This window comes from Haemorhous mexicanus, chromosome 4, assembly GCF_027477595.1.
Source record: "Haemorhous mexicanus isolate bHaeMex1 chromosome 4, bHaeMex1.pri, whole genome shotgun sequence".
Classification (NCBI taxonomy): Eukaryota; Metazoa; Chordata; class Aves; order Passeriformes; family Fringillidae; genus Haemorhous; species Haemorhous mexicanus.
In genome coordinates this window covers 27,351,236-27,367,556 of record NC_082344.1, presented here as the reverse complement: position 1 = coordinate 27,367,556, position 16,321 = coordinate 27,351,236, and the positions used below count along the sequence as shown (strand labels likewise).

At 41.7% G+C, this 16,321-nt stretch overlaps 1 protein-coding gene across 4 annotated transcripts in view; it reads left to right on the top strand.

Moving 5' to 3' along the window:
• EMCN (endomucin) overlaps positions 1-16,321 on the top strand; it is a 73,034-nt gene that overhangs the window by 41,649 nt on the left and 15,064 nt on the right. For all 4 annotated transcript variants that reach the window (XM_059844180.1, XM_059844176.1, XM_059844175.1 and 1 more), the window contains 5 exons: positions 4,158-4,280; positions 10,145-10,177; positions 12,855-12,926; positions 14,440-14,535; positions 16,195-16,219. In XM_059844180.1, coding sequence (XP_059700163.1) covers positions 4,158-4,280; positions 10,145-10,177; positions 12,855-12,926; positions 14,440-14,535; positions 16,195-16,219 — 349 coding nt within the window. The remainder of the gene's footprint in view (positions 1-4,157; positions 4,281-10,144; positions 10,178-12,854; positions 12,927-14,439; positions 14,536-16,194; positions 16,220-16,321) is intronic.

Genomic DNA, 16,321 nt, shown 5'->3' with positions numbered 1-16,321 from the left:
TCCAAGAGTTCATACTTAGTCAGGGACCTCACTTGTGCAGTTCAGACCCTTAAAACAAGAATTTGTATGGTGTCACACTATAGAAAATTGTACCTGCAATCAGGATTGCATATCCTGGGACACCTGAAGTCATCAAATAGAATAAGAAATGAAATGCAACAAAAATTTCTGCTCTTTCTCCCTTGGATATGGAGCAAGCATCTTATGTAAGATCAGTATTCAAGGTGTTATGTGACAAATAAGAGTGGATTTTTGACTGTTGTGTTTCTGAGTTAGGCCACTCTCCTGGATGATGACACATTATGGTGCAATGGTATATTAAATATTAAAAAGTGACAAAGGGAAACAGTGGAGGATTTTTTTAAAAATCAAACTACTGGTAATTAAAAAGTAAGTTTTACCTCAGGAACACTACCAGAAAAGCATTATTGTAACAGGTATTGCTCAATTTTCCTCAGTTTGTTAGCACATGCTATAGGTAAACACTGGCTGCTGAGGCATTTTATGCAGAGAGAAGTTTTAAAAGATGTATTTTGAAACACTTTGGTGTTTTGCTTACCAGAAAACACAAAGCTGCAGACAGCACTTGCAATCAACTATGGTTGTAACCATTAAAACTGAGATCTGTTTGGTTACCTCCCTAGCCAGTTTTCATTCCTCTGAATGGGCAAAAATGTCATTGGGATTGCTACAATGGGATTTTTCAAAGCTTTTGTGCACTCATTCGTGCAAATGGCTTTTCAGGTTACTGATTATGGGGGCAAGGCCTGTATGTGTGTTAATGGTAAAAATACAAGCTCAAAGGAAAAGCTTTAGTCTTCCATTTAAAAGAGCTTTTGGGCTGGTATTTTAACATGGTTTAGGTGGAGTTCATTTTGCCCCTTAAAATGTTTTCTTGATTGACTGATTGGTCAAGGAAGGTTTCAACACACATAGAGATGTCCATATTCTTTGCAGAGCACAGAGTATATGCAGGGTGTTTTTTTACTTGCAGCATCTTAAAATGTCAAAACTAATTAAGTATCAGCTTACTGTAAAGAAAATTTAAAGTACTGTAGGGAAATGCCAAAATGTATGTGGATTATACGTAGGTTAAGCAGAAAACCGTGCTAAGATCAAGTGAGGGTATGTGTTGAATTTCAGCTAGTTAAAGAAAATTAAGGGTTTTCAAAGCATAGAGAGTAAGGAAATTCCTGAAGCTCAGACAGCAGCTTTGCAAGGCAGCTTCAAGTTCCCTGTTGTTGATTATCCCTTTGCCAAATATGTGTTAACACACTGTCATTTATCTTATCAAAATATCAGCAGGGAGAGCTGCATCACCACCGGAGAGTTCTGCCGCCGCAGCCATCATCCCCATTTGGACAGCTATTTTACACTCTGTACTGCTTTAGCATTTTTATTCATAATCAGCTGTTAACAACAAACCCATGAACCGATGATGCGAGCTCTTCTGCAGCTGCAGGAGCAGCAGCCGCCCTTGTGCGCTGCGCTGCTTTCCTGCAAGGCCAGGCCTCCCCCTGGCAGCAGGCAGGGATCGGTGCTGCAGCTGGCGGAGGCGAGGCGTGATGAATTACTGCAGCGATGTGTCAGCGGGGATGGCAGGGCTGAGTCACCGCTCCCGCGCTGAGTCCCCCGCCTGTCCCCGCGCGGAGCACGGGCACCGCAGCGAGGGCTGGCGCTGTCTTCTCCCGCCGGGGCCGAATTAAAGCTCGCGTGGATATGAGTTACGGGATTTAGCGGAAAGGCACATCTTTGTTGAGTACATGGGCAGAGGCTGGGTATGGATGCTCCTGTTCCCACAGGCTTTCGGTGCAGAAGCTGTCTTATCTGCTAAATGTGTTGGTGGTGGAGCCTGTGCTGTGCATTGGGCGTGAGGCTTGGATGCTGCTTCAAAGCCACAAGTCAGCAGAGAATTGGGTTGCTAGGATTTAATCTTGCAGTGGAATTAAGGGAGCCTTACCCGCCAGGTCGCGTTTTCCATGTTGGAAGTGGTGAAAACTGGCGCACGGATTTTTGCCCTGTAGCACATCTACTTTACCCCTTGCCACAGGAAGCGCTGAGCCTGTTCTGCAGTCTGGCAAAATAAATGCGACAAGCTTTGTGCCAAGCCCTAGGTAAAGGTGTAAAGGCATCCCTGGTGCTGCCTGGGTCACTGGGAAAATCTCATCCAAGCTAAATTTAAAAAAAATAAAATAAAATCGAAATGCCATCATCCCTCCTCTCCCGATTCCCTGCCAAGGCATATCCAGTGTACAGCCCGTGTTCCTGAGAACAATCTGTTCTCACAGCTCCCAAACACAAGAGGAGCACCCGAGGCTGGGTTGCTGCCAGGACTGATAGGATGTGCAGAACGAGTGATCCCCATGGGAAAACAGCCCTCTGTGGGGTTACAGGGTAACTGGCTGCCTCCCTCCTCCTCTCTCCCACACATCTGATTGTTTTGCAGTGCTCACAAAGCATATTTGTGTTTGAGTATCTCTGCACTGTTATTCTGAGTTACTTTTCATTTTCCCATGCAAGCTTTTTCTAACCCATGACAAGGGAGTCACAAGATGGTTGCTGTTACTGCTACAAGCCTGTGCATCTTATTGGGAGAGGGAGGTACCTCAGTTTGGGGTTTTTTCCTTTTCTAAAAATTGATCTCAGAATAAAATTTAATGTATAAAATTTGTGTCTGAAGCCATGACAGTAAAAATCAAATGTGGAAAAAGTTTGCTTCTAAAGATTGATTCAAGGCTTCCACAAAGAAAATGTAGGAGTTGTTACCATTATGAGATCCTTGCACTATACCATAGTATAAAAAGGGGTAGAGGGGCTTTTTACACTCCTCTCTACTGCAGGCAGGCCTGTGTATTGAAGGGGAACAATGCTGAAGTTCCTGAATGAAGCTGACATGAAATTCTTCTTGTCCTCACTAGAATCCCAGTGAAAGTTTTAGGCACTTAAGTTGTTTTGCATCATTTTCATGCCTCAGCCTTGAAAGATACCGTCCCTGGCTGCTCAGCTTCTCTCAGTTTTCAAAATTTTATTAATCCCCTGACTCCAGTGGCTTCGGCTCGCTCTTTCTTATTGATTTTTGAAGCTTGCCTTTCTAAGGTACTGCACTTACTGAACAAGAGGGGAAGGCCCTCTTGTTAAAGGCCAAGTTAAAGTTGTGTAGTTGTAGAATAAGGAGCTTTGGGTTCTTTGATTACCAGACTGGTAATCAGTTTCTAGATAAAGTGTTTGATGAAGCATTTCTCAAGATTTACATATTGCATGTGTGTGATGTTGCTCACTGACTGAAACATGTCTTAAAGTTGTTTTAATTCTAGTGTTTAAAATTCATGTGAAGAAGCACTGAAAACAGTTTACAGCTCAGTAGCCTCTCTGATTTATATCAGACAGGAAGTAGAAGGTTACTCTTGGGCACCTCTATGTTTTATTCAGTAGGCACTCTCTTGCCTGTTGTTATTCTGAGGTTTGAGTACAGACGTAGGAATTATGGGCAGTGCTGGAATATCTTAAATTTTTTCTGGTCATTCCATGACCTTCAGTTCCACGGGCTCAGGTCATGTCCTGCACCATTGTCTTGGCCTCACCTTAGGCTGCAAATCTTGTGACACGATAGCCTTGATCTCCTGTTGACTGAGTGAGAAGAAAAAAGACAATTTATTTTTCATACATTAAAATTCAGAGATATGTTATTTCCTAGGGCTTAACAGCACAGAATGAAATAATTAATTCTTTGCTTAAATGCAATGCCTAAAATTTATACAGTATATTATGTGACAGTTGTAACTGAAGCTTGATTGATTGATTTTAAAATGAAGGAAAATAGAGAGGGTAGCAAGTTGAGCTTCTCTCTTCTGCTCGTGTTGCTCTTTGTGCCACACTGTCTATTCTAGGGTCCCAATTCAGAGCTCTGGGTTGTCTTCTAGCAGAGATATGAGGCTGTTTGTCTTGCTACATTGTGCTTTGAAGGTGCCTCAGCTATGCCAGTAGTTACAATTCCATGGGGATGGTTTGTTCCTTGGGAGACAGTTACCAGAACACGTAGTGTTTTCTTACATTTAGTCTTTTCTATGATGGCCAGAGCATTTGTCTGAGGGATGGTCCAGGATCTAAGACAATGCTTATGCAGGTGCCTCTTACCTGAATATCTCTCTTATTTCCAGCTACACAAGCAAGTGGAGCACAATCAGCACAAAATGAGAGTTTGGATGCTTCATCTACTACAGGACAGTCTTTTACTTCTACAATCTCTCCTAAAACAAGCACTTCTTCTTCTGGAACCTCAGGTAAGTCTTGAAAACATGCACTTTCTTTCTCTGTACAAGAGTGTTTTCTTCATTTGCTGTGCATTGTGATGGAATGAGGACCACATTTCCTTATCCATGCAGGGTACACTGTGCCCATGCCACCTAGCCTTGAAGCTGTGTTGAGTGATGGGTGAACTTCCAAACATTCAGTTGAGATACTTGGTGTCATTACAGCAGGATATCAATTACAAGTGATAATAGTAATTTTCATATATGCTGTGTGAGGTCATTGTGTAGCATTGGCTGTCAGAGGAGGTCATCAAGATAAATTCCCTGGCTGCAAGGCAGAGGAGACAAAGGAGAAAACGGCTATTATTTTTGCCGTTGTTAAAAAGTCTGGAGAGATTTTTATGTGTGTTACCAATTAAATGATGTTCTTCAAAGTACAGCATGTCACATGCAAGGTCAAAAATGTATCAATTCTTCCCAACTCAAGTCTGGTCTTACTGTTTTTCTGAGTGTGTTTTGGTGTATGTATTCACTGAGAAACACTGTGGTGAATGCAGATGCCAGATCATATGTATGATCATTTATTATACTTCTAGCTGGCTTACCTTTCCTAGGTTTTGAAGAACCACTTGTTCAGGTTTGCTTCAGGTCTCTTGGGCCTTCCCTTCATTTAGTACTTACTCTTAGCTACATGTGTGTAAATCCAACAAGGACACTGTCTTTGTTTGCATATCCCTATTATTAATAGTCGTGCTTAACATCCCCCAAGGGATACAAGACTCTTTTTGCAACCTCTGGATTGTGTCTGTGGGAGATAAGCATGTGTCTGTACTGTGATTTTTCCTCACGAAGGAGAGAATTGGATATAAAAGAGGAGCAATATGCTCATTACGCGCTGAAATGCTTAGAAGCATGCAAAAAGATTATAAGCATTTTAAGGAAGTTAAAGTCAACCCAAGGCCACTGATTCAGAGGGAATTCTTTGCAATTATTTCAATAAGCCCATTCCCCATAATGCATATATTGTGACCTGTGGTTACTTGACTTTTCTGTTGGGTTTCATGTCTTTTGGCAAATATAGGCATAGTAGAGAAACCTCACGATTTCTATACTGCAATAAAACAGTAAATTACAACATTTTTAATTAAAAGGTCTCTCACTCAGGTAACTTCCCCAGGTTAATGTTAAATTGTAATGCATATCTGACTGTGCATCATGTGTATTGAATTACCTACTATGCTGCGTATATAATTACATTTTACACTTAAAATTTGTCAAGAAAGTTTTACAACCTTCCTGAGGTCTGTTTGCAAAAGCCATCATCTTACTCAGCTTACTCTGCTGTAAAACCAATAAATCTTCTTGAGCTCAGAGACTACCCAAGATGCCAGAACTATAATTGCCTGGCTGAGACAGAAAGAACCCATCCATCCAGGGACAGTCAGACTAGGTATCATTGGCATAGCCAGTGCTCTGAGTTCCCATAAAACTGCCATTTCAAAATCACTTCTGCCCACACCAGGATTTCCACACTATCGCCTTTCCTCTCTCCTCACAGCACCAGCTCCTGGCTTCTTTCTTGAAGGTTGTATATGCAAGAAATCCCCTTTCTCACCCTGATGTGTTAGGTAGCTTATTCCAAATGGTTAAGCCTTAGACCACCCTTGCTCCCTTATTCTCTGTATGTGTTAAAAGCTTTAAGAAAAATGTCTTGGTTCCTTCTAAACAGATTTCTTCTCCTCTCTGCTTAGGCCCAGGGGAAGCCATATGCCGCACCCTAATGACTTTAAGGCAATGCAAGTGTGAAGCCAGTTGTTTCTTCCTGTGCTGAGACTACAGGAAATGCCACCTCTCTCACGGCCCTTAGATTATTTATTTCTGGGTCTCCAGAATTTTACATTCAGGGGCTGGGTGCCTTTTGTTCACCAGAGCAGGGGCTGGTGTGTGCCAAGGCTGCAGCCCATGGGGGATAGAATAGCTTGCAAGCTGGAGGTGTCTGAGCCACGTCTTCTGCGTGGGAGCTCAGGAGAAGACAAATTAATGTGAAATGGATCCAAACCAGAACATTTCTTTTTGGTGTGCCCAACCAAAATAATCCAGCTGGCTAAATATGTTTAGTTTTGAGACCATTTTCCATTTTTAAAAAAAATGCCATTTTGGTGAAAGTTTCCTTTCTTGATGCAGAAAAAGAAGAAAGCACATTTTGCAGAGAAATTTCCAATCAGCCATATCAAAAGATCAGGGTGTGGGAGGAGTGCTACAGAGAGCTGGAGAGCGACTGAGAGGAGTGGGGGAGCCTGGGAAAGAACGTGTAGGAACATCAGAGAACAGTATTGCTGTATTAAAGGAGATTGAAAGCACCAGCCACAGAGGAGGTGCTGCGTAGTGCTCACCCAGGCTAGGGGAGGCAATAAGGGCTGTTTTTAGCAAAGAGAGCCACCTGCATGCGTGCCATTGACACATGCACTTCTTAAACTTTGGCTGTCATGCAGAATATATCTCCCACTCCTCCTCCACCTCCACAGAGGATTGCTTGCTAATATTTCATTTTCTCCTTTTGTTTAATTAATGAAAAATTGGAGATTAGAGTCTAAATACATCTGAGAAACGGCAAGTATTGTGGCTTTTTATTCTGTGATCTAAACAACGAAAAAATCCATAAAGCAGTATGAGCTTAAGTTCACCCAGCAGGGTGGTAAGATTAAATGATCTATTATAATAAACTGTCAGATGAATCAACCTGCTTCATCTATTGATATCTTTATTGCACTCCTCCAATTATAAATCCTACTCACTTGATTCACAGGAGGCATCTCCCTAAGAAAAATTTTTATGAGTAAGACTAGGAGGGTTTGACTCTATCTGTACACAAACTGCAGGAACTCTGGATAGTGATATTAGATAAAAATTACCCACTGTATCTTCAGCTCCTTCACAAAGAGGGAGACACAAAACCAGAAGTTTCTGGGAGATGGAGAACATAACAAAGCCTCAGTTAACACTATTATAGATCTAGATCTATGGGGTGGTCAAGGCAAGAAAGGCTTTTTCAAGTTTTTAATTTTGCTTTGATTTATATTGTGGTATATCCCCTCTGAGTAATCAGCCAAATGCCTTAGTTTGTTTTGCCAGTGAACACAGTTGGATGTGGCTGCACTCCAAAAAACAGAAGTAGCAAACTGCAGGGTATCCAGGCTGCTTAGGTAGCGGCTGTCGGAGAACAGAGTGGGGAGAGTTTAGTTATTGGTCTCTTCCTCCATCTGTCAAGCTTCTCACCAGTGCTGAAGTGACTCAGGCAGGTAATTTCAAATCAAACCATGGTCATATGCCAAATTTTTTATCCTTGTCCTCCTTACCGCACAAGGAGGAACCCAGCACAGCCAGAGTTGCACACCTCACTTTTCATGATGAATCTGGAAATTTTCCGAGTTTATTTATGCAGAGCATCTTGCTTGCAGCCCCAAAGGGGGTAGCAAGCTCTGTACAGGCAGCTAAAGCAGCTACAGTAACTGTTACCAAGTGAAATGCTGCTTTTCCTTCTGTCCTCTTCTTTCTGGAGAACAGCAGCATGTCAGCCCGCACCAAGAAGGGCACTGGATGGTTATTTGGAAAATGCAGACTGAAAGCACCTGCTGAATCACTGGGATAAGCACAGCTTTGTTTGCATGGCAGGACCGAGCGATCTCTGAACAGAGGGTGAACCGGTGTCCTGCTTGCATGCTGGAGACAGGGAGAGAGAGGAAGGCATGAGATTTTTCCAATTTAATTTTTCATGCTCTAGCAAAATCTGGGTGAGATACCTTTCCGGAAATATGCTGGTGGTATTATTGTGTGTAGGTGTGTGCAGTTGTTAAAAAATAACAGAGGCCTAGAAAGACAGGGCAGGCAGCTGCTGTCATGTTCCCCCCCTGGGGTAATTTCTGTTCTCTGAGTTTATCAAAGAGGCAAGGTCTGGCCAGGACAGCTACATGGCTTTTGGTTGTGCCAGTGGGTACTGAAGCACATGTCCCCCAGCCCTTCCTGTTTGCAGAGACTTATGTCAACTGCGCTTATGTCACCTGCATTCAGGTTTGAAAAGCTGTTAACTCTTTGAGGTGAACTTGGATATCAGTCTTGGGCTTAATATGCTTTTTCTATTTATTTATTTATTTGTTTTAATTTGAGCCAAGATGCTTTGTCTTGTTTGTAAGAGTGAATGTAAGGGAAAATGTTCAATTACGTTATATTGTTGGAGCTCTTTCAAAGAAAAGTTCCACAGACTGGAGAAACAAGCTTCAAAGTGACTTCAGAGAGAAGTGACCTGTTTGTAAGACTTGACAAAATCTTCTGCCTTTCTTTGAGAATATGCACACACAGGGCCTTACAGTTTGCTAGTGTGCCCACATGCTCTGTGATCACATGGTGTTTTTATCATGGCATCCCACACCTTACGGGCTGAAGGAAAGGCAGTATTCTGGTAATAGCCATCATATCATATTTGGATGTTTCCTTAATGCCAGGTGTGTGTCCTCCTGCATTCTGTACTGTGTGTTGTTCCTTTGACAAGTGATTTATTAACTTCCTGAGGGTTTTTGCTTGGTTTTGTTGGTAATGTTGCCCAAACATGCTGTAAACATTGCCTAATGATTCATCACAGAGATCCTCTTAGAGCACAGTGATACTGCTGTTTGCAGATGGATTGATGAGACGACAAAAAGCTTAGGAAAACAGTCTCCTCTGCATTCTAGGTAGCCAGGGTGAGGTAACTGTATACATTCGGGACACTTAGCATTACAAATATTTAGAATGTTCAAGAAGAGCTCTTACTGTTGACTTTTAAGTACTTAGCTTTTCAACCTAAACATACTTTTCATGAACGTTTGTGATTAAAATGCAGTTTAAGTTTTGTCACATGTACCATTAGCAAAAGCGGTTATTTGCACCCCAGTGGCTGAAGTGATCCATGGTTTTAATTGTGTGTAGAGAGAAGGAAAAACAAGAGCAGCATTCTGGTTTTCAAGAGTATGTTTACAGCAATAGAACAATGTGTGTTACAGCTCTGCTGGTAGGAGCTGTCTTTGAGCACAGCACAGAAGGGGTAGTGAGGGTATAAGAATGGATTTGTGCTCCCTGGGGAAGCTGGTTTAGAGGAGGAACCTGGGCAGGCAGGGGACAGGCTTAATGCCTGCCTGGAGTTACAGCTGCCTTCATGATGTTGCCTCTGTGATCCCCCATCCTGGGCACAGCTGGGACACAGAGGACACAGCCACTCTAATTTCCAAGCCTGCTACAGTCTAGACACGCAGGAACAGCAGCGTGCTCACATCAACAACAACAAAAATGTTGTACACCAAAAACTTCTGAAGTGGCTGGGGGAAGCTGACAGTAGAGCCAGTAAGCATTGTGCCCAGTGCTCTGTAAGGTCAATTTCTTCCTCATTAGCAGTGCCTCTTGCTTCTGCTGTTTGGCAGTCTGCTAGCCAAAAGCATCAAGATAATAAACAAAGATTTCTTTTTAAAGGGTTTTGTTACTCTTGAAGATGTGTCTCAATTAGTTTCTTTTATTAAAACACTTACTTGTCAGTTAAATGTCAGCTATTCACTCCCAAGCACTTTTTCAATTTTGGAAGGAGGAGTTTTTAAGGAATGTATCAATTAATTCAGTATTTTCTTCTCTTGAGCAGAATAACAACCTAGTATAGACTTGGATTCTGCTCCCATCTATAAGGGATGGCTGGAGATTTTTACAGCTCAGACTTTCTGGGCTTGGGAACAGTGTTAGCATGTCACTTCTGGGGCAGCAATTGTTGTGGGTGTTACTGAGGATGTCCCTAGAGTCTGCCAGTTTGCATGATGTGAAGACTCTGGACATCTAAAACAGACACTAACAAACCTATTCTTTCTGTTTTATTGCAGGCCTTCCCATGAGCTCTCCAACAAATTCAACAAGTAAGAGCAATAGAAGAGGTTGCTCTATGCACAGTGATGAAAAAGGATGGTGTGGGGTGGGAGAAGGACAGCCTGAGGAAAGGAAATGTTCAGGGAGCAAGAAGGATCTAGGGGAATAATGTACCTGAAACACAGACCAGAGGAAGAGTGATGTTCAGCTTGTAGCATTGAATAATTTGCTGTGATTTCAGCTGAATACCATGTTGGACTGGCAGATACTGGAAAGAAAACAGGGTGGGACCATGGAAAAAAGCAGGCCTGCTATATAACATGATGCAATGGGAAGCTGTTATAAATAGAGTGTTTACCAAGGAGCTTGTTCGTGTCAGTGGCTCTCGTTCCTTGTCCTGTAGTGAGAAGCAGCAAGTCCCAGAGTAAGGCAAGTTTCCTGTGCTAATGAACCTGTATTGTCCTATTTTCCTTTCTCTGGGCTTATCAGGAAACAGTCTCTTCTGTACTGGTCCCTGCAGTTCTTGCTGCTGCCTGCAAAATCATGGTCCTTCTGTTACTATGATGGATGTCTTTTTCCAATTCATTTTTATTCTGCTCCCAGATTATTCCATAACTGGAAAATACCTTCCAGATCCAGACAAACTAGACAGGAGGGGCTGACTTGTGAAAAACTTTAATGAAAGAAAAACCTTAAGGTTTTAGTTCGTTACTCTGTTTTATTCAGTAGTGATCCTTTTCAGCTGTCATATTTCTTATTGATGGTCACCAGTAGTTTAAATGCTAACCTATGGATTTTTTTCTTTCCTTTATTACTCACATCTTGGCCAATTAACAGATAAACAAGTTAAAAAAAAAAAAAAAACCACCAAAATAGTGTGTTTCAGTCCTCAATTTTTCTCCTGAGGAGAGGCACACATCTCCTGCACAAATGTGGGAATACACATTCCTGCTTTCCAGTGCAGTTTGTTTCTGTTGACATTTCCAGTCAGTATCCAGGGTAACTCATTGCCGTGATAATTGCCTGCTTGCCCTGGCAATTGGTAGTATACCAGATAAGGTAACAAAAAGGCAGTAGTATTTCCTTGGGAAATCTGAAGCAATCACATGGAATTAAGAATGCATGGGAATTATTTTAGTCACTTGGTGATGGCTCAGTTTCCAACCCTGCATTATCACCCCTCAGCAGACAGGCACCAAGGGAAAGAGAACTTCTGCTTTAAAGAAACAGTGATTTTTCAGTGATAAAGTCTTGGACAACGATTGTTTCCTGCACTATAGCATCAGAATGTCTCAACTATGACTGAATTGTTTAGGCACCACACAATCACTTAGTAAGTGATCATTTTTCCCCAGGAGGCTTCTGTCTGTGTCCAGACAAATGAAGGTGGAAGAGTGGGGAAAGGAGAAAAAAAACAACCAACCAAAATATTTTTTAATAGTGGGAGTGAGTTGAAAATTAGTTTTGCAAGGAAGAGGAATTCCTACATGGCAAGGACAAACAAACCTTATTTGTTACTGTAACTCACGGATTAGAGTTACAAGTACTGCCTATGTAAAAGTTTCTGTAAAAATAGGGACGTGTCTTTCAGAGACTTTGTATTCTAGACCTCAAAATGGCCATAGGATATTGGTTTTAATGACTTAATTAATTTCATAGCTTCCACCCTACAATTTGTGCCCTCTTCTGTTCTTGGGAAGAGGAATCGTGCAATCCTACAGGTGTGGACTGTGTGTAGGTACCTGACCAACAAAACCTCAGTGGTTGCCACCATGTTCTCACAACATATATATGGAGCTATTAGCTCTGCTAGGACCCTTTTTTAACAGATCACCTTCCCCAGATGCCTTTGTTTGAGGGACACTTCTGATCTTTAGCCAGGCAGTGGAAATACTTGACCTTGCATCACGTCTGTCCAGCCGGTGGGCTCCTTCAGAGGCAGTGAGCACTTGTTCACTCAAGCCTCCATCCAATATGGAATGCAATCCCATGTGCTATGTAATGTACCTAGGGAAATGCCAATGTTTCCTTTTTTTCTTTTCTCTCTGGAAGTTCAGTGGTTGCTTTTTCACAGGCTGTATGCAGCAAGGTAATAAATAATTTGCATTGTTGATACCTGACTCAAATTCAGATTAGCACCTGAAGGTAGAAATGCATTCCTTTAAATCTAGCCCTAAAAAGGCCCCAGAGGCTCACAACATTGCTGTGCCTAAATGGGGCAGAGAGCAGGCACACTCCTCTATACCAACACTCGAGAAAACTTGCTGTCTACTAATATTGCACCTCAGACTTCTTCATCTACTATTAGCACTTTGTTTTAATTAGCAGTGAAATATTTTGGTCTTTCTTCTCTTGGAGATGGGCCTAATTTTTCTCCCTCTTCTTTGTTCATTTACTTGTCAAAAATTCTCTTGTAATGTTGAACAGTACCATAACCTCCTAAAGTGAAAAATTTTGTAGCTCATAACGTGTAAGTGGACAAGCAGAGGATCTTAGGGAAATCTGCACCCATACAAAGTGTTTCTTTAGGCCAGGCTAGATAAACTTTTCCACCCCTCTTGCCAAGTTATCCAAGTATTATTGAGAAGAGATAGAGATGTGAAGCACCAAGTGAAGCACCAGAACTGGGGACACAGAAGTTGTTTTGTGAGGGTAATTTTTCAGAGGGAGTTGTTTGGGGAATTCTGGCAATACATTTTTACCTGAAAGATACTGTTTCTTTTGCAGAGCCAACTTCGGGAAGTCCAGAAAGCAGCTCTGGAAACCAGACTCGTACAGGGAGTGATATCACCTATTCTAGTGAGTATTCTTACTTAATTGTCCAGCTTTTGAGTTTTCAGTTGATCAGTTTTGCTTCTGATGAGTGATTGGAGTAGCAGACAGCTGAAACTGGCAGTTTTATTTCTAGCCTTACCAGACTTGGGCCCTATTACAAACCAAATTTAAATGCTGGTTATAAAACTCCTCTCAGAGATAAACAGAGCTCAATTAGTCGACACTGCTCTCACTCTAGAGCAGCCCAATTATTCCCCAGGACTGATTCAAAGTGGTGAAATTGAAAAAACCCCAAAAATAGTCATCCCCGGGGAGAGAAGACACAAGGGAACATACGAAAAATTTGCTCATATACATGTTGTACATATTATATGAATGTATTGTTGGGAATGTATGATATGAATATATTATTCATATTGTCATGGGAGAGAAGGTCTAGGAGGCCGTCTTCTGTAGACTCTTTAAGCACTTGCTATTTGCATGATGCATGCTACTTAATCTTTCATTTTAATATTATGCCTCTCTGGGACAAGAGTGTTGCAGCAGCTTTGCTATTTCCAACCCAGAGTACTGACTAAGCAAAGTATGTTTGATGTTTTCCCACTGTAAACTGTTTCCCTCTAGTTCCATAGATGCAAGGATGCATCTATATGAACATTAAATATTAATTGCATCAAGAGCCACTGAATGCAGCATTCCCCTGACACAGGGCTTAGGCCAGCAGGCAGGAAAGTGCCTGCTGAATTTGAATGTGGCCAGTTGGTGCCAGAGAAATGATAAAAAGAGAGAAGCTGGGCTTATATATTTCCCAGGGAAAGCTTCTCTTCATTACATAATTCTTTCCTTTTTTTGCTTCTTGGCTGGGAAACACCTGTGAGGAAATGACAGATGGTGGGAAATAATAAAAGGAAAGAAATGTCCTCATTTTAAAAGGAGATCTTGCATTTTCTATCCCTGGTTTTAAGTGCTATGGGGAATGTTACTGAATTATGTAATTCCTTGGTGTCTCTCTGGGTGCACAATGTTAAAAGCAAAATAATCGCTTCACTTGCTAAATTTCAGACTGCTCCTTTCCCCCCCCCCCCCCAAAAAAAAAAGAGGAAAAAATAAATTGCATTGGTTTAAAAAAATTATTTCTAGAACATGGCTTTCTCACAAAACCTTTGGAGGCCATCAGCACTGGGTTGAATGATGAGAGTTTTCATCGAAATTAAGGTGGGCCCAGCAGAGCAGGTGCTGAAACCTTGTTCTTTTACTGAAAAATGGGTGAAACCAGTTCCACAGGGCAGCAGGAGTGTCAGGGAAGGAGTAAGGGTGAGAGAAGGAACAAGCCTGTCTTCCCTCCACAAAGCATCCAAGCCTGAGGCTCAGTGGTTGCAGGAAGAATAACAGGAGCAATAGGTTATCCTCTCCAGAGAAAAGGGTAATGTTTGCTAGAGCTGGAGGTGCCTCTCACCTTAGTGTGTGCAAGTACCTATACACAGAGGCAATGTAAGTCAGAGGCAGCAGCCAGAATTATGTTCTCCCTCTTTTGCAGATGTTATCTTGCCAATTGTCATCACCCTGATAGTCATTACCCTCTCTGTCTTCTCACTGGTGGCTTTGTACAAAATGTGCCAGAAGAAAACTCCAGGTATTTGGTTTGCTTTCTCTGCAGGAGGGGGAAAATCAATGTGCTTTTTGTTATTAAAAGATCTCTCTTGGATTACCTTAACTATCACTTTTGTGGTAGTCTGATAGGAAATCTTTTTGTATTTTGTGTTTTGCCTGAAGTGGGAAACTAACACTTCATTTTCAAAATCAGTAGGAAGACCAGAGTGAGCCAAAATTATTTTTGGAGAATAAATAATGCTGTAAAGCTTTTTGTTCATGCTTTTGCAGCTACAAAGAGCTAATAAATACCTCAGCTAACACAATCAAACAGATAGAAATGGACAGTGAAAACTAAATTCGAAGATATTTAACAAAATCACTTTATTTATTTTATCTTTCTTCTAGATACATGCAAAGAAACATCAGTGGGATTTTTAGGGATATATCTGATACATACATACACACATGCACATGCTCATGATGCGTGAATAACATTTTCCAGTTACAGTAAAATGTGCATGGAGCAAAATCCCCAAGCAAACAGTATTTTCAGAAATAGTCATTTTGACAGAGCAGCTAAAGTCAGTGTCTGTTTCTCTGCTGTCCATTAAATACTTAAGATAATGGGTTATAATTCCATCAAAGTCCATTTGCCAAATGTTTCAGGGTCGCCCAAGTAGGCCACAGGTAAGTGTAAATTTCCATTAAGTGAAAACCCAGAACTGATCCAGACTGTGGTTTTTCTGTCCCTGTGAGCTGGCATGAGTTAGGAGACCTGTGCAGAGCTGTGAAATCACCAGGCCTTGGAAATACAAAATCACAACAGGGTGTTGAAGCTGTAAACCAAGACAAACGGCGTGTCACAACCAATTTAGCCAATGACATGGAAAAACAGACCCAGATAAACAGTGGAAGGTGTGATCCTTACTTAGGAAATGATGGAATATTCAGAGTCAGGAGATAAAGACGTGAGATAAAGAACATTTCCTTACCAGCCTCCCCTATGCACAAATGTCATCAGGCACCCTATTAGCAAACTCATTTGGAAGATAGAATAGATATCTGTAATGCTTCCTGTAGGATTTGCCCAGGTCTATCCAGTGCACTTCCCCTGTGCTTGGTGCCATGGAGTTGGTTCCATATCTCTAATGTAACCCCCGGCCCCTTCCATCTGCCCACACTTGCACATAAGCATAAAATACATTCAGCACATGATTCATTTTGGAGACAAACCTGTTCCTCATCGATGGGGATGACAAACTGTTCCCAGACGTCATGCCAGGCTGTAGCCCCAGGGGGTACAGCCTCAGGAACACCCTTGTTCCCTCAGTCCCCTTACCCTGCATCTTTTAGCTCAGTTGTGTACTTGAGAACCATGGCATGCTCACATCCTCTGTGCCAGCTGCCCAGGGATTTGGGAGCTGCAGGGAAAAATGTGCTTCTGTTGTGCTCTTGGACAAGTCAAATGTCATTCTCCCTGGTTTCCAGAAGAGTTGGTACAAGCAACATGAGTTCACTTCCACAGATGACCAGAAAAGTAACAATTTCTATTCAAGCTGGTTGATTGTGTTTATGAACTTAATGCAATACTGTAAAATTACAACTGAGCCTTCTGCCAGCAACTGCAATAGCTATGTCTAAATGTTTGGGGTTTGAGTTCCAGCAATCAAAATGAAATTAACTTTTTTTCTTCTTCCAGAGAGACAAGAGAATGGCACTGAACAGTAGGTTGAATCCTTTTCATTGCTTTGAGATCTATCGCAGGGCACTTGTAAATGTAGCAGATTTTGCATAGGATCTTCTTTGATCTTCCTCTGTTTAAATAT